At 40.1% G+C, this 24176-nt stretch overlaps 2 protein-coding genes across 2 annotated transcripts in view; both read left to right on the top strand.

The window, feature by feature from the left end:
* Positions 1-1328: 1328 nt before the first annotated feature.
* LOC120433671 (deleted in malignant brain tumors 1 protein-like) lies at positions 1329-9505 on the top strand. Its single transcript, XM_039600353.1, has 5 exons — positions 1329-1341; positions 2091-2120; positions 3695-4009; positions 6482-6796; positions 9291-9505. Exons 1-5 carry the CDS (start codon positions 1329-1331, stop codon positions 9503-9505), a joined length of 888 nt encoding a protein of 295 aa, XP_039456287.1.
* A 41-nt stretch (positions 9506-9546) lies between these two features.
* Positions 9547-24176, top strand: part of LOC116323703 — a gene marked incomplete at its 5' end in the record, with an annotated part of 64630 nt that continues 50000 nt past the window's right edge. Inside the window, 6 exons of the mRNA XM_039610092.1 lie at positions 9547-9604; positions 12086-12400; positions 14882-15196; positions 17678-17992; positions 20475-20789; positions 23270-23584. Coding sequence (XP_039466026.1) covers positions 9547-9604; positions 12086-12400; positions 14882-15196; positions 17678-17992; positions 20475-20789; positions 23270-23584 — 1633 coding nt within the window. The remainder of the gene's footprint in view (positions 9605-12085; positions 12401-14881; positions 15197-17677; positions 17993-20474; positions 20790-23269; positions 23585-24176) is intronic.

A 24176-nucleotide genomic window follows, 5' to 3' on the forward strand; every position in this document is an offset into this window, starting at 1 on the left:
AAGTGGAACAAAAATCTTACATGATTCCAAACATTTTTTACAAATAAATAACTGCAAAGTGGGGTGTGCGTAATTATTCAGCCCCCCGAGTCAATACTTTGTAGAACCACCTTTTGCTGCAATTACAGCTGCCAGTCTTTTAGGGTATGCCTCTACTAGCTTTGCACATCTAAAGACTGAAATCCTTGCCCATTCTTCTTCTGGAGCAAAACAGCTCCAGCTCAGTCAGATTAGATGTACAGCGTCTGTGAACAGCAGTTTTCAGATCTTGCCACAGATTCTCGATTGGATTTAGATCTGGACTTTGACTGGGCCATTCTAACACATAGATATGTTTTGTTTTAAACCATTCCATTGTTGCCCTGGCTTTATGTTTAGGGTGGTTGTCCTGCTGGAAGGTGAACCTCCGCCCCAGTCTCAAGTCTTTGGCAGACTCCAAGAGGTTTTCTTCCAAGATTGCCCTGTATTTGGCTCCATCCATCTTCCCATCAACTCTGACCAGCTTCCCTGTCCCTGCTGAAGAGAAGCACCCCCAGAGCATGATGCTGCCACCACTTTGACAGTGGGGATGGTGTGTTCAGAGTGATGTGCAGTGTTAGTTTTCCGCCACACATAGCGTTTTGCAGTTTGGCCAAAAAGTTCCATTTTGGTCTCATCTGACCAGAGCACTTTCTTCCACGTTTGCTGTGTCCCCCACATGGCTTGTGGCAAACTGCAAACGGGACTTCTTATGGTTTTCTTTTAAAGTTGGCTTTCTTCTTCCCACACTTCCATAAAGGCCAACTTTGTGCAGTGCACGACTAATAGTTGTCCTATGGACAGATTCCCCCACCTGAGCTGTAGATCTCTGCAGCTCGCCCAGAGTCACCATGGGCCTCTTGGCTGCATTTCTGATCAGCGCTCTCCTTGTTCGGTCTGTGAGTTTAGGTGGACGGCCTTGTCTTGGTAGGTTTACAGTTGTGCCATACTCCTTCCATTTCTGAATGATCGCTTGAACAGTGCTCCGTGGGATGTTCAAGGCTTGGGAAATCTTTTTGTAACCTAAGCCTGCTTTAAATTTCTCAATAACTTTATCCCTGACCTGTCTGGTGTGTTCTTTGGACTTCATGGTGTTGTTGCTCCCAATATTCTCTTAGACAACCTCTGAGGCCGTCACAGAGCAGCTGTATTTGTACTGACATTAGATTACACACAGGTGTACTCTATTTAGTCATTAGCACTCATCAAGCAATGTCTATGGGCAACTGACTGCACTCAGACCAAAGGGGTCTGAATACTTACGCACACCCCACTTTGCAGTGATTTATTTGTAAAAAATGTTTGGAATCATGTATGATTTTGGTACACGTCTCACGTGTACACCACTTTGTATTGGTCTTTCACGTGGAATAATGATTGATGTTTGTGGCTGTAATGTGACAAAATGTGGGAAAGTTCAAGGTGGCCGAATACTTTTGTAAGCCTCTGTAATATTAGGGACCCTAAAGCTCCCCCAAGATAGGGTGAAATATTTTTTTCCCAAAAAATTAAAAAGCCATGGAGTAGAGGGTTATTGTGGTTGTTCTACAGTCCTCATGAACTCTAACAACTAAGGAACTCTAGTAATAATTTAAAATCTAAGGTTCTGGGTCTGAAGTAAATCCTTTGGAATTCCTAAAGGGTGTTTTTTTCCAGGGTGAGGCTACTCTGAATGTAACTATTACGTCTATCAGTTTATCAGTCTGCTATACCTGGGTATCTATAACTGGAAACTAAAAGTGTTGTATGTTCTTTCCGTTCATATCTTCTCTGTTTTTTATTTTCAGATGTGCCTATCATTTTAAATGGATCTGGATCAACTCAATGTGCTGGCAGAGTTGAAGTTTATCACAATAACAGCTGGGGAACAGTCTGTGATGATGGCTGGGACTTAAATGACGCTGAGGTGGTTTGCAGACAGTTGAACTGTGGGTCAGCACTGGAAGTTCCTCAGTCAGATCACTTTGGTGCAGGAACTGGACAGATCTGGCTTGACAATGTGACCTGTTCAGGAAATGAAAGTACTCTAACTGAGTGCCAACACAGTGGATTTGGATCAAACACATGTGAACATGGTCAGGATGCTGCTGTCATCTGTTCAGGTGAGAAAACTGTTAGATGGAGATGTTATTGCAAGTTAGAATGCATGAAACTTTTTCTTTTAAAGAAAGGACAAGTTAAAATGTTTTTTATGTTTTTTGCTTTTAGATCTGATCAGGTTAGCTGGAGCTGGATCATCTCGATGCTCTGGAAGAGTTGAAATCTTTCACAATAACATCTGGGGAACAATCACTGATTTTAACTGGGACTTAAATGATGCTGAGGTGGTTTGCAGACAGTTAAACTGTGGGTCGGCACTCCAAGCTCCTCAATCAGCTTACTTTGGTCCAGGAACTGGACCGATTTGGCTCGGCAGTGTGACCTGTTCAGGAAATGAGAGTTCTCTAACTGAATGTCAACACCCTGAATGGGGAAACTCCTACTACTACTACAACAACTACTACTACTCCTACTCTAACAATGGACATTATTCCGACGCTGGTGTCATCTGTTCAGGTTACAAAACTGTTTGATATGGAACAAACGGCATGTTAATGTGTCTTTGTGTGATATGTATCTTTATTATCTTCAAAGGACATATATTAAAGAATAGTTTGTGTTATGTCTTTTTCATCAAAAGGTCCAATCAGATTAACTGGATCTGGATCAACTCGATGCTCTGGCAGAGTTGAAGTTTATCACAATAACAGCTGGGGAACAGTCTGTGATGATGGCTGGGACTTAAATGATGCTGAGGTGGTTTGCAGACAGTTAAACTGTGGGTCAGCACTGGAAGTTCCTCAGTCAGCTCACTTTGGTGCAGGAACTGGACAGATTTGGCTTGATCATGTGACCTGTTCAGGAAATGAAAGTTCTCTAACTGAGTGTCAACACAGTGGATTTGGATCAAACACATGTGAACATGGTCAGGATGCTGCTGTCATCTGTTCAGGTGAGATATTCTCTTGATGATCTGATAAATATTAAACAATGTGGAAACAACCTTCTTTTAGACCTCTGTCTTCCACTTATTGATGTGTTTTATCATTAAATTCAGTGTGAGCAGTCAAACTGATCCATGCAATAACCACACTGTTGAGTATTTGAGTGGTGAAATGTTTGCATCTTCCTCTATAAACGCAGCTCAGATCCACAGAGAAATAAAGCAATTTTTAAAGAATGCACAATCTTACAGACATCATGTTAACCACCGTAAAGTTTGAATATTTTCAAATGCACATTTATGACAGCAACATGGAAGATATCTTCAAAAGTGTGTGTGTTTACGAGACACCACATATTTGAAATATTTGATAAACTTTGTAATTTAAATTTTTCTTAGGTTTTTCAGGTCTTGTAATTCAAACAGAGTCTCCTGCTTCAACTTTCTTAATATGGATGTTCTTCAGTCCTCACAAAATCTCTTATATTTCAAATTTGGGAGCTGAAAGTCTTTCGGGGTTAGAAGCAAATCCTTTGGACTTCTTATAGAGTGCTTTTTTAGGGTAAAGCTGTGATGACTCTGACTATTACATGTCTCAGTTTACCGTTCTACTATAGCTCAGTAGATCTGGCTGGAGACTGAAAGCATTCTTTGTTTTGTCCCCTTCATAACTTTTCTGTGTTTTGTTTTCAGCTGTGTCCATCATTTTAACGGGATCTGGATCAACTCAATGTTCTGGCAGAGTTGAAGTTTATCTCAACAACAGCTGGGGAACAGTCTGCAATGATGGCTGGGACTTAAATGATGCTGAGGTGGTTTGCAGACAGTTAAACTGTGGGTCAGCACTGGAAGTTCCTCAATCGGCTCACTTTGGTGCAGGAACTGGACAGATCTGGCTTGACAATGTGAGCTGTTCAGGAAATGAAAGTTCTCTAACTGAGTGCCAACACAGTGGATTTGGATCAAACACATGTGAACATGGTCAGGATGCTGCTGTCATCTGTTCAGGTGAGAAAACTGTTAAATATACATGATACTGGAAGTTAACTCTGTTCTTTTGTGTCTTCCATGAAGTCTTTTTGTGTAAGGATGTTTGAAAATATTTTTCATCTTCTTTCCTTTTCAGATCTGATCAGATTAGTTGGATCTGGATCATCTCGATGTTCTGGCAGAGTTGAAATCTTTCACAATAACATCTGGGGAACAGTCTCTGATTCCAACTGGAACTTAAATGATGCTGAGGTGGTTTGCAGACAGTTAAACTGTGGGTTGGCACTAGAAGCTACTCAATCATCTAAATTTGGCGCAGGAACTGGACAGGTCTGGCTCACTGGTGTGACCTGTTCAGGAAATGAAAGTTCTCTAAGTGAATGTCAGCACACTGGATGGGGAAACTACTACAACTACAACAACTACTACTACTACTACAACTACTATGGACATTATTATGACGTTGGTGTCATCTGTTCAGGTGACAACATCTTTTGATATGGAACAAATTGCATGTCAGTGTTTTTGCATGTTATGCATCTATATTTTTCTTTAAGGGATGTGCATTGAAATATAGTTTGTTTTGTGTCTTTTACATAAAAGGTGACATCAGATTAGTTGGATCTGGATCAACTCGATGTTCTGGCAGAGTTGAAGTTTATCACAGTAACAGCTGGGGAACAGTCTGTGATGATGGCTGGGACTTAAATGATGCTGAGGTGGTTTGCAGACAGTTAAACTGTGGGTCAGCACTGGAAGTTCCTCCATCAGCGCACTTTGGTGCAGGAACTGGACAGATTTGGCTTGATCATGTGACCTGTTCAGGAAATGAAAGTTCTCTAGCTGAGTGTCAACACAGTGGATTTGGCTCAAACACATGTGAACATGGTCAGGATGCTGCTGTCATCTGTTCAGGTGAGAAAACTGTTAGATGGAGATGTTATTGCAAGTTAGAATGCATGAAACTTTTTCTTTTAAAGAAAGGACAAGTTAAAATGTTTTTTATGTTTTTTGCTTTTAGATCTGATCAGGTTAGCTGGAGCTGGATCATCTCGATGCTCTGGAAGAGTTGAAATCTTTCACAATAACATCTGGGGAACAATCACTGATTTTAACTGGGACTTAAATGATGCTGAGGTGGTTTGCAGACAGTTAAACTGTGGGTCGGCACTCCAAGCTCCTCAATCAGCTTACTTTGGTCCAGGAACTGGACCGATTTGGCTCGGCGGTGTGACCTGTTCAGGAAATGAAAGTTCTCTAACTGAATGTCAACACTCTGAATGGGGAAACTCCTACTACTACTACAACAACTACTACTACTCCTACTCTAACAATGGACATTATTCCGACGCTGGTGTCATCTGTTCAGGTTACAAAACTGTTTGATATGGAACAAACGGCATGTTAATGTGTCTTTGTGTGATATGTATCTTTATTATCTTCAAAGGACATATATTAAAGAATAGTTTGTGTTATGTCTTTTTCATCAAAAGGTCCAATCAGATTAACTGGATCTGGATCAACTCGATGCTCTGGCAGAGTTGAAGTTTATCACAATAACAGCTGGGGAACAATCTGTGATGATGGCTGGGACTTAAATGATGCTGAGGTGGTTTGCAGACAGTTAAACTGTGGGTCAGCACTGGAAGTTCCTCCATCAGCGCACTTTGGTGCAGGAACTGGACAGATTTGGCTTGATCATGTGACCTGTTCAGGAAATGAAAGTTCTCTAACTGAGTGTCAACACAGTGGATTTGGATCAAACACATGTGAACATGGTCAGGATGCTGCTGTCATCTGTTCAGGTGAGATATTCTCTTGATGATCTGATAAATATTAAACAATGTGGAAACAACCTTCTTTTAGACCTCTGTCTTCCACTTATTGATGTGTTTTATAATGAAATTCAGTGTGAGCAGTCAAACTGATCCATGCAATAACCACACTGTTGAGTATTTGAGTGGTGAAATGTTTGCATCTTCCTCTATAAACGCAGCTCAGATCCACAGAGAAATAAAGCAATTTTTAAAGAATGCACAATCTTACAGACATCATGTTAACCACCGTAAAGTAAAGTTTGAATATTTTCAAATGCACATTTATGACAGCAACATGGAAGATATCTTCAAAAGTGTGTGTGTTTACGAGACACCACATATTTGAAATATTTGATAAACTTTGTAATTTAAATTTTTCTTAGGTTTTTCAGGTCTTGTAATTCAGAGTCTCCTGCTTCAACTTTCTTAATATGGATGTTCTTCAGTCCTCACAAAATCTCTTATATTTCAAATTTGGGAGCTGAAAGTCTTTCGGGGTTAGAAGCACATCCTTTGGACTTCTTATAGAGTGCTTTTTTAGGGTAAAGCTGTGATGACTCTGACTATTACATGTCTCAGTTTACCGTTCTACTATAGCTCAGTAGATCTGGCTGGAGACTGAAAGCATTCTTTGTTTTGTCCCCTTCATAACTTTTCTGTGTTTTGTTTTCAGCTGTGTCCATCATTTTAACGGGATCTGGATCAACTACATGTTCTGGCAGAGTTGAAGTTTATCTCAACAACAGCTGGGGAACAGTCTGCGATGATGGCTGGGACTTAAATGATGCTGAGGTGGTTTGCAGACAGTTAAACTGTGGGTCAGCACTGGAAGTTCCTCAATTGGCTCACTTTGGTGCAGGAACTGGACAGATCTGGCTTGACAATGTGAGCTGTTCAGGAAATGAAAGTTCTCTAACTGAGTGCCAACACAGTGGATTTGGATCAAACACATGTGAACATGGTCAGGATGCTGCTGTCATCTGTTCAGGTGAGAAAACTGTTAAATATACATGATACTGGAAGTTAACTCTGTTCTTTTGTGTCTTCCATGAAGTCTTTTTGTGTAAGGATGTTTGAAAATATTTTTCATCTTCTTTCCTTTTCAGATCTCATCAGATTAGTTGGATCTGGATCATCTCGATGTTCTGGCAGAGTTGAAATCTTTCACAATAACATCTGGGGAACAGTCTCTGATTCCAACTGGAACTTAAATGATGCTGAGGTGGTTTGCAGACAGTTAAACTGTGGGTTGGCACTAGAAGCTACTCAATCATCTAAATTTGGCGCAGGAACTGGACAGGTCTGGCTCACTGGTGTGACCTGTTCAGGAAATGAAAGTTCTCTAAGTGAATGTCAACACACTGGATGGGGAAACTACTACAACTACTACAACTACTACAACAACTACTACTACTACTACAACTACTATGGACATTATTATGACGTTGGTGTCATCTGTTCAGGTGACAACATCTTTTGATATGGAACAAATTGCATGTCAGTGTTTTTGCATGTTATGCATCTATATTTTTCTTTAAGGGATGTGCATTGAAATATAGTTTGTTTTGTGTCTTTTACATAAAAGGTGACATCAGATTAGTTGGATCTGGATCTACTCAATGTTCTGGCAGAGTTGAAGTTTATCACAGTAACAGCTGGGGAACAGTCTGTGATGATGGCTGGGACTTAAATGATGCTGAGGTGGTTTGCAGACAGTTAAACTGTGGGTCAGCACTGGAAGTTCCTCAGTCAGCTCACTTTGGTGCAGGAACTGGACAGATTTGGCTTGATCATGTGACCTGTTCAGGAAATGAAAGTTCTCTAACTGAGTGTCAACACAGTGGATTTGGCTCAAACACATGTGAACATGGTCAGGATGCTGCTGTCATCTGTTCAGGTGGGAAAACTGTTAGATGGAGATGTTAATATAAGTTAGGATGCATGAAATTTTGTTTTAAGAAAGGATGTTTTTAAATGTTTTTTTTGTGTTTTTTGCTTTTAGATCTGATCAGGTTAGCTGGAGCTGGATCATCTCGATGCTCTGGAAGAGTTGAAATCTTTCACAATAACATCTGGGGAACAATCACTGATTTTAACTGGGACTTAAATGATGCTGAGGTGGTTTGCAGACAGTTAAACTGTGGGTCGGCACTCCAAGCTCCTCAATCAGCTTACTTTGGTCCAGGAACTGGACCGATTTGGCTTGGCGGTGTGACCTGTTCAGGAAATGAAAGTTCTCTAACTGAATGTCAACACTCTGGATGGGGAAACTCCTACTACTACTACTACAACAACTACTACTACTCCTACTCTAACAATGGACATTATTCCGACGCTGGTGTCATCTGTTCAGGTTACAAAACTGTTTGATATGGAACAAACGGCATGTTAATGTGTCTTTGTGTGATATGTATCTTTATTATCTTCAAAGGACATATATTAAAGAATAGTTTGTGTTATGTCTTTTTCATCAAAAGGTCCAATCAGATTAACTGGATCTGGATCAACTCGATGTTCTGGCAGAGTTGAAGTTTATCACAATAACAGCTGGGGAACAATCTGTGATGATGGCTGGGACTTAAATGATGCTGAGGTGGTTTGCAGACTGTTAAACTGTGGGTCGGCACTGGAAGTTCCTCCATCAGCGCACTTTGGTGCAGGAACTGGACAGATTTGGCTTGACAATGTCACCTGTTCAGGAAATGAAAGTTCTCTAACTGAGTGTCAACACAGTGGATTTGGATCAAACACATGTGAACATGGTCAGGATGCTGCTGTCATCTGTTCAGGTGAGATATTCTCTTGATGATCTGATAAATATTAAACAATGTGGAAACAACCTTCTTTTAGACCACTGCCTTCCACTTATTGATGTGTTTTATCATTAAATTCAGTGTGAGCAGTCAAACTGATCCATGCAATAACCACACTGTTGAGTATTTGAGTGGTGAAATGTTTGCATCTTCCTCTATAAACGCAGCTCAGATCCACAGAGAAAGAAATAAAGCAATTTTTAAAGAATGCACAATCTTACAGACATCATGTTAACCACCGTAAAGTAAAGTTTGAATATTTTCAAATGCACATTTATGACAGCAACATGGAAGATATCTTCAAAAGTGTGTGTGTTTATGAGACACCACATATTTGAAATATTTGATAAACTTTGAAATATAAATTTTTCTTAGGTTTTTCAGGTCTTGTAATTCAAACAGAGTCTCCTGCTTCAACTTTCTTAATATGGATGTTCTTCAGTCCTCACAAAATCTCTTATATTTCAAATTTGGGAGCTGAAAGTCTTTCGGAGTTAGTAGCAAATCCTTTGGACTTCTTATAGAGTGCTTTTTTAGGGTAAAGCTGTGATGACTCTGACTATTACATGTCTCAGTTTACCGTTCTACTATAGCTCAGTAGATCTGGCTGGAGACTGAAAGCATTCTTTGTTTTGTCCCCTTCATAACTTTTCTGTGTTTTGTTTTCAGCTGTGTCCATCATTTTAACGGGATCTGGATCAACTCAATGTTCTGGCAGAGTTGAAGTTTATCTCAACAACAGCTGGGGAACAGTCTGCGATGATGGCTGGGACTTAAATGACGCTGAGGTGGTTTGCAGACAGTTGAACTGTGGGTCTGCACTGAAGTTCCTCAGTCAGATCACTTTGGTGCAGGAACTGGACAGATCTGGCTTGACAATGTGAGCTGTTCAGGAAATGAAAGTTCTCTAACTGAGTGCCAACACAGTGGATTTGGATCAAACACATGTGAACATGGTCAGGATGCTGCTGTCATCTGTTCAGGTGAGAAAACTGTTAAACATACATGATACTGGAAGTTAACTCTGTTCTTTTGTGTCTTCCATGAAGTCTTTTTGTGTAAGGATGTTTGAAATATTTTTCATCTTCTTTCCTTTTCAGATCTCATCAGATTAGTTGGATCTGGATCATCTCGATGCTCTGGCAGAGTTGAAATCTTTCACAATAACGTCTGGGGAACAGTGTCTGATAATAACTGGAACTTAAATGATGCTGAGGTGGTTTGCAGACAGTTAAACTGTGGGTCGGCACTAGAAGCTACTCAATCATCTAAATTTGGCGCAGGAACTGGACAGGTCTGGCTCACTGGTGTGACCTGTTCAGGAAATGAAAGTTCTCTAAGTGAATGTCAGCACACTGGATGGGGAAACTACTACAACTACTACAACTACTACAACAACTACTACTACTACTACAACTACTATGGACATTATTATGACGTTGGTGTCATCTGTTCAGGTGACAACATCTTTTGATTTGGAAGAAATTGCATGTCAGTGTTTTTGCATGTTATGCATCCATATTTTCTTTAAGCGATGTACGTTGAAATATAGTTTGTTTTGTGTCTTTTACATAAAAGGTGACATCAGATTAGTTGGATCTGGATCTACTCAATGTTCTGGCAGAGTTGAAGTTTATCACAGTAACACCTGGGGAACAGTCTGTGATGATGGCTGGGACTTAAATGATGCTGAGGTGGTTTGCAGACAGTTAAACTGTGGGTCAGCACTGGAAGTTCCTCCATCAGCGCACTTTGGTGCAGGAACTGGACAGATTTGGCTTGATCATGTGACCTGTTCAGGAAATGAAAGTTCTCTAGCTGAGTGTCAACACAGTGGATTTGGCTCAAACACATGTGAACATGGTCAGGATGCTGCTGTCATCTGTTCAGGTGGGAAAACTGTTAGATGGAGATGTTAATATAAGTTAGGATGCATGAAATTTTGTTTTAAGAAAGGATGTTTTAAATGTTTTTAAATGTTTTTGCTTTTAGATCTGATCAGGTTAGCTGGAGCTGGATCATCTCGATGCTCTGGAAGAGTTGAAATCTTTCACAATAACATCTGGGGAACAATCACTGATTTTAACTGGGACTTAAATGATGCTGAGGTGGTTTGCAGACAGTTAAACTGTGGGTCGGCACTCCAAGCTCCTCAATCAGCTTACTTTGGTCCAGGAACTGGACCGATTTGGCTCGGCGGTGTGACCTGTTCAGGAAATGAGAGTTCTCTAAGTGAATGTCAACACCCTGAATGGGGAAACTACTACTACTACTACAACAACAACTACTACTCCTACTCTAACAATGGACATTATACCGACGCTGGTGTCATCTGTTCAGGTTACAAAACTGTTTGATATGGAACAAACGGCATGTTAATGTGTCTTTGTGTGATATGTATCTTTATTATCTTCAAAGGACATATATTAAAGAATAGTTTGTGTTATGTCTTTTTCATCAAAAGGTCCAATCAGATTAACTGGATCTGGATCAACTCGATGCTCTGGCAGAGTTGAAGTTTATCACAATAACAGCTGGGGAACAGTCTGTGATGATGGCTGGGACTTAAATGATGCTGAGGTGGTTTGCAGACAGTTAAACTGTGGGTCAGCACTGGAAGTTCCTCAGTCAGCTCACTTTGGTGCAGGAACTGGACAGATTTGGCTTGATCATGTGACCTGTTCAGGAAATGAAAGTTCTCTAACTGAGTGTCAACACAGTGGATTTGGATCAAACACATGTGAACATGGTCAGGATGCTGCTGTCATCTGTTCAGGTGAGATATTCACTTGATGATCTGATAAATATTAAACAATGTGGAAACAACCTTCTTTTAGACCTCTGTCTTCCACTTATTGATGTGTTTTATAATGAAATTCAGTGTGAGCAGTCAAACTGATCCATGCAATAACCACACTGTTGAGTATTTGAGTGGTGAAATGTTTGCATCTTCCTCTATAAACGCAGCTCAGATCCACAGAGAAATAAAGCAATTTTTAAAGAATGCACAATCTTACAGACATCATGTTAACCACCGTAAAGTAAAGTTTGAATATTTTCAAATGCACATTTATGACAGCAACATGGAAGATATCTTCAAAAGTGTGTGTGTTTACGAGACACCACATATTTGAAATATTTGATAAACTTTGAAATATAAATTTTTCTTAGGTTTTTCAGGTCTTGTAATTCAAACAGAGTCTCCTGCTTCAACTTTCTTAATGTGGATGTTCTGCAGTCCTCACAAAATCTCTTATACTTCAAATTTGGGAGCTGAAAGTCTTTCGGGGTTAGAAGCAAATCCTTTGGACTTCTTATAGAGTGCTTTTTAGGGTAAAGCTGTGATGACTCTGACTATTACATGTCTCAGTTTACCGTTCTACTATAGCTCAGTAGATCTGGCTGGAGACTGAAAGCATTCTTTGTTTTGTCCCCTTCATAACTTTTCTGTGTTTTGTTTTCAGCTGTGTCCATCATTTTAACGGGATCTGGATCAACTACATGTTCTGGCAGAGTTGAAGTTTATCTCAACAACAGCTGGGGAACAGTCTGCGATGATGGCTGGGACTTAAATGACGCTGAGGTGGTTTGCAGACAGTTGAACTGTGGGTCTGCACTGGAAGTTCCTCAGTCAGATCACTTTGGTGCAGGAACTGGACAGATCTGGCTTGACAATGTGAGCTGTTCAGGAAATGAAAGTTCTCTAACTGAGTGCCAACACAGTGGATTTGGATCAAACACATGTGAACATGGTCAGGATGCTGCTGTCATCTGTTCAGGTGAGAAAACTGTTAAACATACATGATACTGGAAGTTAACTCTGTTCTTTTGTGTCTTCCATGAAGTCGTTTTGTGTAAGGATGTTTGAAAATATTTTTCATCTTCTTTCCTTTTCAGATCTCATCAGATTAGTTGGATCTGGATCATCTCGATGCTCTGGCAGAGTTGAAATCTTTCACAATAACGTCTGGGGAACAGTCTCTGATTCCAACTGGAACTTAAATGATGCTGAGGTGGTTTGCAGACAGTTAAACTGTGGGTCGGCACTAGAAGCTACTCAATCATCTAAATTTGGCGCAGGAACTGGACAGGTCTGGCTCACTGGTGTGACCTGTTCAGGAAATGAAAGTTCTCTAAGTGAATGTCAGCACACTGGATGGGGAAACTACTACAACTACTACAACTACTACAACAACTACTACTACTACTACAACTACTATGGACATTATTATGACGTTGGTGTCATCTGTTCAGGTGACAACATCTTTTGATTTGGAAGAAATTGCATGTCAGTGTTTTTGCATGTTATGCATCCATATTTTCTTTAAGCGATGTACGTTGAAATATAGTTTGTTTTGTGTCTTTTACATAAAGGTGACATCAGATTAGTTGGATCTGGATCTACTCAATGTTCTGGCAGAGTTGAAGTTTATCACAGTAACAGCTGGGGAACAGTCTGCGATGATGGCTGGGACTTAAGTGATGCTGAGGTGGTTTGCAGACAGTTAAACTGTGGGTCAGCACTGGAAGTTCCTCCATCAGCGCACTTTGGTGCAGGAACTGGACAGATTTGGCTTGATCATGTGACCTGTTCAGGAAATGAAAGTTCTCTAGCTGAGTGTCAACACAGTGGATTTGGCTCAAACACATGTGAACATGGTCAGGATGCTGCTGTCATCTGTTCAGGTGGGAAAACTGTTAGATGGAGATGTTAATATAAGTTAGGATGCATGAAATTTTGTTTTAAGAAAGGATGTTTTAAATGTTTTTAAATGTTTTTGCTTTTAGATCTGATCAGGTTAGCTGGAGCTGGATCATCTCGATGCTCTGGAAGAGTTGAAATCTTTCACAATAACATCTGGGGAACAATCACTGATTTTAACTGGGACTTAAATGATGCTGAGGTGGTTTGCAGACAGTTAAACTGTGGGTCGGCACTCCAAGCTCCTCAATCAGCTTACTTTGGTCCAGGAACTGGACCGATTTGCTTCGGCGGTGTGACCTGTTCAGGAAATGAGAGTTCTCTAAGTGAATGTCAACACCCTGAATGGGGAAACTACTACTACTACTACAACAACAACTACTACTCCTACTCTAACAATGGACATTATACCGACGCTGGTGTCATCTGTTCAGGTTACAAAACTGTTTGATATGGAACAAACGGCATGTTAATGTGTCTTTGTGTGATATGTATCTTTATTATCTTCAAAGGACATATATTAAAGAATAGTTTGTGTTATGTCTTTTTCATCAAAAGGTCCAATCAGATTAACTGGATCTGGATCAACTCGATGCTCTGGCAGAGTTGAAGTTTATCACAATAACAGCTGGGGAACAGTCTGTGATGATGGCTGGGACTTAAATGATGCTGAGGTGGTTTGCAGACAGTTAAACTGTGGGTCAGCACTGGAAGTTCCTCAGTCAGCTCACTTTGGTGCAGGAACTGGACAGATTTGGCTTGATCATGTGACCTGTTCAGGAAATGAAAGTTCTCTAACTGAGTGTCAACACAGTGGATTTGGATCAAACACATGTGAACATGGTCAGGATGCTGCTGTCATCTGTTCAGGTGAGATATTCTCTTGATGATCTGATAAATATTAAACAATGTGGAAACAACCTTCTTTTAGACCTCTGTCTTCCACTTATTGATGTGTTTTATAATGAAATTCAGTGTGAGCAGTCAAACTGATCCATGCAATAACCACACTGTTGAGTATTTGAGTGGTGAAATGTTTGCATCTTCCTCTATAAACGCAGCTCAGATCCACAGAGAAATAAAGCAATTTTTAAAGAATGCACAATCTTACAGACATCATGTTAACCACCGTAAAGTAAAGTTTGAATATTTTCAAATGCACATTTATGACAGCAACATGGAAGATATCTTCAAAAGTGTGTGTGTTTACGAGACACCACATATTTGAAATATTTGATAAACTTTGAAATATAAATTTTTCTTAGGTTTTTCAGGTCTTGTAATTCAAACAGAGTCTCCTGCTTCAACTTTCTTAATGTGGATGTTCTGCAGTCCTCACAAAATCTCTTATACTTCAAATTTGGGAGCTGAAAGTCTTTCGGGGTTAGAAGCAAATCCTTTGGACTTCTTATAGAGTGCTTTTTAGGGTAAAGCTGTGATGACTCTGACTATTACATGTCTCAGTTTACCGTTCTACTATAGCTCAGTAGATCTGGCTGGAGACTGAAAGCATTCTTTGTTTTGTCCCCTTCATAACTTTTCTGTGTTTTGTTTTCAGCTGTGTCCATCATTTTAACGGGATCTGGATCAACTACATGTTCTGGCAGAGTTGAAGTTTATCTCAACAACAGCTGGGGAACAGTCTGCGATGATGGCTGGGACTTAAATGACGCTGAGGTGGTTTGCAGACAGTTGAACTGTGGGTCTGCACTGGAAGTTCCTCAGTCAGATCACTTTGGTGCAGGAACTGGACAGATCTGGCTTGACAATGTGAGCTGTTCAGGAAATGAAAGTTCTCTAACTGAGTGCCAACACAGTGGATTTGGATCAAACACATGTGAACATGGTCAGGATGCTGCTGTCATCTGTTCAGGTGAGAAAACTGTTAAACATACATGATACTGGAAGTTAACTCTGTTCTTTTGTGTCTTCCATGAAGTCGTTTTGTGTAAGGATGTTTGAAAATATTTTCATCTTCTTTCCTTTTCAGATCTCATCAGATTAGTTGGATCTGGATCATCTCGATGCTCTGGCAGAGTTGAAATCTTTCACAATAACGTCTGGGGAACAGTCTCTGATTCCAACTGGAACTTAAATGATGCTGAGGTGGTTTGCAGACAGTTAAACTGTGGGTCGGCACTAGAAGCTACTCAATCATCTAAATTTGGCGCAGGAACTGGACAGGTCTGGCTCACTGGTGTGACCTGTTCAGGAAATGAAAGTTCTCTAAGTGAATGTCAGCACACTGGATGGGGAAACTACTACAACTACTACAACTACTACAACAACTACTACTACTACTACAACTACTATGGACATTATTATGACGTTGGTGTCATCTGTTCAGGTGACAACATCTTTTGATTTGGAAGAAATTGCATGTCAGTGTTTTTGCATGTTATGCATCCATATTTTCTTTAAGCGATGTACGTTGAAATATAGTTTGTTTTGTGTCTTTTACATAAAAGGTGACATCAGATTAGTTGGATCTGGATCTACTCAATGTTCTGGCAGAGTTGAAGTTTATCACAGTAACAGCTGGGGAACAGTCTGCGATGATGGCTGGGACTTAAGTGATGCTGAGGTGGTTTGCAGACAGTTAAACTGTGGGTCAGCACTGGAAGTTCCTCCATCAGCGCACTTTGGTGCAGGAACTGGACAGATTTGGCTTGATCATGTGACCTGTTCAGGAAATGAAAGTTCTCTAGCTGAGTGTCAACACAGTGGATTTGGCTCAAACACATGTGAACATGGTCAGGATGCTGCTGTCATCTGTTCAGGTGGGAAAACTGTTAGATGGAGATGTTAATATAAGTTAGGATGCATGAAATTTTGTTTTAAGAAAGGATGTTTTTAAATGTTTTTAAATGTTTTTTGCTTTTAGATCTGATCAGGTTAGCTGGAGCTGGATCATCTCGATGCTCTGGAAGAGTTGAAATCTTTCACAATAACATCTGGGGAACAATCACTGATTTTAACTGGGACTTAAATGATGCTGAGGTGGTTTGCAGACAGTTAAACTGTGGGTCGGCACCCAAGCTCCTCAATCAGCTTACTTTGGTCCAGGAACTGGACCGACGGCTCAAGCGGTGTGACCTGTTCAGGAAATGAGAGTTCTCTAAGTGAATGTCAACACCCTGAATGGGGAAACTACTACTACTACTACAACAACAACTACTACTCCTACTCTAACAATGGACATTATACCGACGCTGGTGTCATCTGTTCAGGTTACAAAACTGTTTGATATGGAACAAACGGCATGTTAATGTGTCTTTGTGTGATATGTATCTTTATTATCTTCAAAGGACATATATTAAAGAATAGTTTGTGTTATGTCTTTTTCATCAAAAGGTCCAATCAGATTAACTGGATCTGGATCAACTCGATGCTCTGGCAGAGTTGAAGTTTATCACAATAACAGCTGGGGAACAGTCTGTGATGATGGCTGGGACTTAAATGATGCTGAGGTGGTTTGCAGACAGTTAAACTGTGGGTCAGCACTGGAAGTTCCTCAGTCAGCTCACTTTGGTGCAGGAACTGGACAGATTTGGCTTGATCATGTGACCTGTTCAGGAAATGAAAGTTCTCTAACTGAGTGTCAACACAGTGGATTTGGATCAAACACATGTGAACATGGTCAGGATGCTGCTGTCATCTGTTCAGGTGAGATATTCACTTGATGATCTGATAAATATTAAACAATGTGGAAACAACCTTCTTTTAGACCTCTGTCTTCCACTTATTGATGTGTTTTATAATGAAATTCAGTGTGAGCAGTCAAACTGATCCATGCAATAACCACACTGTTGAGTATTTGAGTGGTGAAATGTTTGCATCTTCCTCTATAAACGCAGCTCAGATCCACAGAGAAATAAAGCAATTTTTAAAGAATGCACAATCTTACAGACATCATGTTAACCACCGTAAAGTAAAGTTTGAATATTTTCAAATGCACATTTATGACAGCAACATGGAAGATATCTTCAAAAGTGTGTGTGTTTACGAGACACCACATATTTGAAATATTTGATAAACTTTGAAATATAAATTTTTCTTAGGTTTTTCAGGTCTTGTAATTCAAACAGAGTCTCCTGCTTCAACTTTCTTAATGTGGATGTTCTGCAGTCCTCACAAAATCTCTTATACTTCAAATTTGGGAGCTGAAAGTCTTTCGGGGTTAGAAGCAAATCCTTTGGACTTCTTATAGAGTGCTTTTTAGGGTAAAGCTGTGATGACTCTGACTATTACATGTCTCAGTTTACCGTTCTACTATAGCTCAGTAGATCTGGCTGGAGACTGAAAGCATTCTTTGTTTTGTCCCCTTCATAACTTTTCTGTGTTTTGTTTTCAGCTGTGTCCATCATTTTAACGGGATCTGGATCAACTACATGTTCTGGCAGAGTTGAAGTTTATCTCAACAACAGCTGGGGAACAGTCTGCGATGATGGCTGGGACTTAAATGACGCTGAGGTGGTTTGCAGACAGTTGAACTGTGGGTCTGCACTGGAAGTTCCTCAGTCAGATCACTTTGGTGCAGGAACTGGACAGATCTGGCTTGACAATGTGAGCTGTTCAGGAAATGAAAGTTCTCTAACTGAGTGCCAACACAGTGGATTTGGATCAAACACATGTGAACATGGTCAGGATGCTGCTGTCATCTGTTCAGGTGAGAAAACTGTTAAACATACATGATACTGGAAGTTAACTCTGTTCTTTTTGTGTCTTCCATGAAGTCGTTTTGTGTAAGGATGTTTGAAAATATTTTTCATCTTCTTTCCTTTTCAGATCTCATCAGATTAGTTGGATCTGGATCATCTCGATGCTCTGGCAGAGTTGAAATCTTTCACAATAACGTCTGGGGAACAGTCTCTGATTCCAACTGGAACTTAAATGATGCTGAGGTGGTTTGCAGACAGTTAAACTGTGGGTCGGCACTAGAAGCTACTCAATCATCTAAATTTGGCGCAGGAACTGGACAGGTCTGGCTCACTGGTGTGACCTGTTCAGGAAATGAAAGTTCTCTAAGTGAATGTCAGCACACTGGATGGGGAAACTACTACAACTACTACAACTACTACAACAACTACTACTACTACTACAACTACTATGGACATTATTATGACGTTGGTGTCATCTGTTCAGGTGACAACATCTTTTGATTTGGAAGAAATTGCATGTCAGTGTTTTTGCATGTTATGCATCCATATTTTCTTTAAGCGATGTACGTTGAAATATAGTTTGTTTTGTGTCTTTTACATAAAAGGTGACATCAGATTAGTTGGATCTGGATCTACTCAATGTTCTGGCAGAGTTGAAGTTTATCACAGTAACAGCTGGGGAACAGTCTGCGATGATGGCTGGGACTTAAGTGATGCTGAGGTGGTTTGCAGACAGTTAAACTGTGGGTCAGCACTGGAAGTTCCTCCATCAGCGCACTTTGGTGCAGGAACTGGACAGATTTGGCTTGATCATGTGACCTGTTCAGGAAATGAAAGTTCTCTAGCTGAGTGTCAACACAGTGGATTTGGCTCAAACACATGTGAACATGGTCAGGATGCTGCTGTCATCTGTTCAGGTGGGAAAACTGTTAGATGGAGATGTTAATATAAGTTAGGATGCATGAAATTTTGTTTTAAGAAAGGATGTTTTAAATGTTTTTAAATGTTTTTGCTTTTAGATCTGATCAGGTTAGCTGGAGCTGGATCATCTCGATGCTCTGGAAGAGTTGAAATCTTTCACAATAACATCTGGGGAACAATCACTGATTTTAACTGGGACTTAAATGATGCTGAGGTGGTTTGCAGACAGTTAAACTGTGGGTCGGCACTCCAAGCTCCTCAATCAGCTTACTTTGGTCCAGGAACTGGACCGATTTGGCTCAGCGGTGTGACCTGTTCAGGAAATGAGAGTTCTCTAAGTGAATGTCAACACCCTGAATGGGGAAACTACTACTACTACTACAACAACAACTACTACTCCTACTCTAACAATGGACATTATACCGACGCTGGTGTCATCTGTTCAGGTTACAAAACTGTTTGATATGGAACAAACGGCATGTTAATGTGTCTTTGTGTGATATGTATCTTTATTATCTTCAAAGGACATATATTAAAGAATAGTTTGTGTTATGTCTTTTTCATCAAAAGGTCCAATCAGATTAACTGGATCTGGATCAACTCGATGCTCTGGCAGAGTTGAAGTTTATCACAATAACAGCTGGGGAACAGTCTGTGATGATGGCTGGGACTTAAATGATGCTGAGGTGGTTTGCAGACAGTTAAACTGTGGGTCAGCACTGGAAGTTCCTCAGTCAGCTCACTTTGGTGCAGGAACTGGACAGATTTGGCTTGATCATGTGACCTGTTCAGGAAATGAAAGTTCTCTAACTGAGTGTCAACACAGTGGATTTGGATCAAACACATGTGAACATGGTCAGGATGCTGCTGTCATCTGTTCAGGTGAGATATTCACTTGATGATCTGATAAATATTAAACAATGTGGAAACAACCTTCTTTAGACCTCTGTCTTCCACTTATTGATGTGTTTTATAATGAAATTCAGTGTGAGCAGTCAAACTGATCCATGCAATAACCACACTGTTGAGTATTTGAGTGGTGAAATGTTTGCATCTTCCTCTATAAACGCAGCTCAGATCCACAGAGAAATAAAGCAATTTTTAAAGAATGCACAATCTTACAGACATCATGTTAACCACCGTAAAGTAAAGTTTGAATATTTTCAAATGCACATTTATGACAGCAACATGGAAGATATCTTCAAAAGTGTGTGTGTTTACGAGACACCACATATTTGAAATATTTGATAAACTTTGAAATATAAATTTTTCTTAGGTTTTTCAGGTCTTGTAATTCAAACAGAGTCTCCTGCTTCAACTTTCTTAATGTGGATGTTCTGCAGTCCTCACAAAATCTCTTATACTTCAAATTTGGGAGCTGAAAGTCTTTCGGGGTTAGAAGCAAATCCTTTGGACTTCTTATAGAGTGCTTTTTAGGGTAAAGCTGTGATGACTCTGACTATTACATGTCTCAGTTTACCGTTCTACTATAGCTCAGTAGATCTGGCTGGAGACTGAAAGCATTCTTTGTTTTGTCCCCTTCATAACTTTTCTGTGTTTTGTTTTCAGCTGTGTCCATCATTTTAACGGGATCTGGATCAACTACATGTTCTGGCAGAGTTGAAGTTTATCTCAACAACAGCTGGGGAACAGTCTGCGATGATGGCTGGGACTTAAATGACGCTGAGGTGGTTTGCAGACAGTTGAACTGTGGGTCTGCACTGGAAGTTCCTCAGTCAGATCACTTTGGTGCAGGAACTGGACAGATCTGGCTTGACAATGTGAGCTGTTCAGGAAATGAAAGTTCTCTAACTGAGTGCCAACACAGTGGATTTGGATCAAACACATGTGAACATGGTCAGGATGCTGCTGTCATCTGTTCAGGTGAGAAAACTGTTAAACATACATGATACTGGAAGTTAACTCTGTTCTTTTGTGTCTTCCATGAAGTCGTTTTGTGTAAGGATGTTTGAAAATATTTTTCATCTTCTTTCCTTTTCAGATCTCATCAGATTAGTTGGATCTGGATCATCTCGATGCTCTGGCAGAGTTGAAATCTTTCACAATAACGTCTGGGGAACAGTCTCTGATTCCAACTGGAACTTAAATGATGCTGAGGTGGTTTGCAGACAGTTAAACTGTGGGTCGGCACTAGAAGCTACTCAATCATCTAAATTTGGCGCAGGAACTGGACAGGTCTGGCTCACTGGTGTGACCTGTTCAGGAAATGAAAGTTCTCTAAGTGAATGTCAGCACACTGGATGGGGAAACTACTACAACTACTACAACTACTACAACAACTACTACTACTACTACAACTACTATGGACATTATTATGACGTTGGTGTCATCTGTTCAGGTGACAACATCTTTTGATTTGGAAGAAATTGCATGTCAGTGTTTTTGCATGTTATGCATCCATATTTTCTTTAAGCGATGTACGTTGAAATATAGTTTGTTTTGTGTCTTTTACATAAAAGGTGACATCAGATTAGTTGGATCTGGATCTACTCAATGTTCTGGCAGAGTTGAAGTTTATCACAGTAACAGCTGGGGAACAGTCTGCGATGATGGCTGGGACTTAAGTGATGCTGAGGTGGTTTGCAGACAGTTAAACTGTGGGTCAGCACTGGAAGTTCCTCCATCAGCGCACTTTGGTGCAGGAACTGGACAGATTTGGCTTGATCATGTGACCTGTTCAGGAAATGAAAGTTCTCTAGCTGAGTGTCAACACAGTGGATTTGGCTCAAACACATGTGAACATGGTCAGGATGCTGCTGTCATCTGTTCAGGTGGGAAAACTGTTAGATGGAGATGTTAATATAAGTTAGGATGCATGAAATTTTGTTTTAAGAAAGGATGTTTTTAAATGTTTTAAATGTTTTTGCTTTTAGATCTGATCAGGTTAGCTGGAGCTGGATCATCTCGATGCTCTGGAAGAGTTGAAATCTTTCACAATAACATCTGGGGAACAATCACTGATTTTAACTGGGACTTAAATGATGCTGAGGTGGTTTGCAGACAGTTAAACTGTGGGTCGGCACCCAAGCTCCTCAATCAGCTTACTTTGGTCCAGGAACTGGACCGATTTTGCTCAAGCGGTGTGACCTGTTCAGGAAATGAGAGTTCTCTAAGTGAATGTCAACACCCTGAATGGGGAAACTACTACTACTACTACAACAACAACTACTACTCCTACTCTAACAATGGACATTATACCGACGCTGGTGTCATCTGTTCAGGTTACAAAACTGTTTGATATGGAACAAACGGCATGTTAATGTGTCTTTGTGTGATATGTATCTTTATTATCTTCAAAGGACATATATTAAAGAATAGTTTGTGTTATGTCTTTTCATCAAAAGGTCCAATCAGATTAACTGGATCTGGATCAACTCGATGCTCTGGCAGAGTTGAAGTTTATCACAATAACAGCTGGGGAACAATCTGTGATGATGGCTGGGACTTAAATGATGCTGAGGTGGTTTGCAGACAGTTAAACTGTGGGTCAGCACTGGAAGTTCCTCAGTCAGCTCACTTTGGTGCAGGAACTGGACAGATTTGGCTTGATCATGTGACCTGTTCAGGAAATGAAAGTTCTCTAACTGAGTGTCAACACAGTGGATTTGGATCAAACACATGTGAACATGGTCAGGATGCTGCTGTCATCTGTTCAGGTGAGATATTCACTTGATGATCTGATAAATATTAAACAATGTGGAAACAACCTTCTTTTAGACCTCTGTCTTCCACTTATTGATGTGTTTTATAATGAAATTCAGTGTGAGCAGTCAAACTGATCCATGCAATAACCACACTGTTGAGTATTTGAGTGGTGAAATGTTTGCATCTTCCTCTATAAACGCAGCTCAGATCCACAGAGAAATAAAGCAATTTTTAAAGAATGCACAATCTTACAGACATCATGTTAACCACCGTAAAGTAAAGTTTGAATATTTTCAAATGCACATTTATGACAGCAACATGGAAGATATCTTCAAAAGTGTGTGTGTTTACGAGACACCACATATTTGAAATATTTGATAAACTTTGAAATATAAATTTTCTTAGGTTTTTCAGGTCTTGTAATTCAAACAGAGTCTCCTGCTTCAACTTTCTTAATGTGGTTGTTCTGCAGTCCTCACAAAATCTCTTATACTTCAAATTTGGGAGCTGAAAGTCTTTCGGGGTTAGAAGCAAATCCTTTGGACTTCTTATAGAGTGCTTTTTAGGGTAAAGCTGTGATGACTCTGACTATTACATGTCTCAGTTTACCGTTCTACTATAGCTCAGTAGATCTGGCTGGAGACTGAAAGCATTCTTTGTTTTGTCCCCTTCATAACTTTTCTGTGTTTTGTTTTCAGCTGTGTCCATCATTTTAACGGGATCTGGATCAACTACATGTTCTGGCAGAGTTGAAGTTTATCTCAACAACAGCTGGGGAACAGTCTGCGATGATGGCTGGGACTTAAATGACGCTGAGGTGGTTTGCAGACAGTTGAACTGTGGGTCTGCACTGGAAGTTCCTCAGTCAGATCACTTTGGTGCAGGAACTGGACAGATCTGGCTTGACAATGTGAGCTGTTCAGGAAATGAAAGTTCTCTAACTGAGTGCCAACACAGTGGATTTGGATCAAACACATGTGAACATGGTCAGGATGCTGCTGTCATCTGTTCAGGTGAGAAAACTGTTAAACATACATGATACTGGAAGTTAACTCTGTTCTTTTGTGTCTTCCATGAAGTCTTTTGTGTAAGGATGTTTGAAAATATTTTTCATCTTCTTTCCTTTTCAGATCTCATCAGATTAGTTGGATCTGGATCATCTCGATGCTCTGGCAGAGTTGAAATTTTTCACAATAACATCTGGGGAACAGTCTCTGATTCCAACTGGAACTTAAATGATGCTGAGGTGGTTTGCAGACAGTTAAACTGTGGGTCGGCACTAGAAGCTACTCAATCATCTAAATTTGGCGCAGGAACTGGACAGGTCTGGCTCACTGGTGTGACCTGTTCAGAAATGAAAGTTCTCTAAGTGAATGTCAACACTCTGGATGGGGAAACTACTACAACTACTACAACTACTACAACAACTACTACTACTACTACAACTACTATGGACATTATTATGACGTTGGTGTCATCTGTTCAGGTGACAACATCTTTTGATTTGGAAGAAATTGCATGTCAGTGTTTTTGCATGTTATGCATCCATATTTTCTTTAAGCGATGTACGTTGAAATATAGTTTGTTTTGTGTCTTTTACATAAA

This window comes from Oreochromis aureus, linkage group 3, assembly GCF_013358895.1.
Source record: "Oreochromis aureus strain Israel breed Guangdong linkage group 3, ZZ_aureus, whole genome shotgun sequence".
Taxonomy (NCBI): Eukaryota; Metazoa; Chordata; class Actinopteri; order Cichliformes; family Cichlidae; genus Oreochromis; species Oreochromis aureus.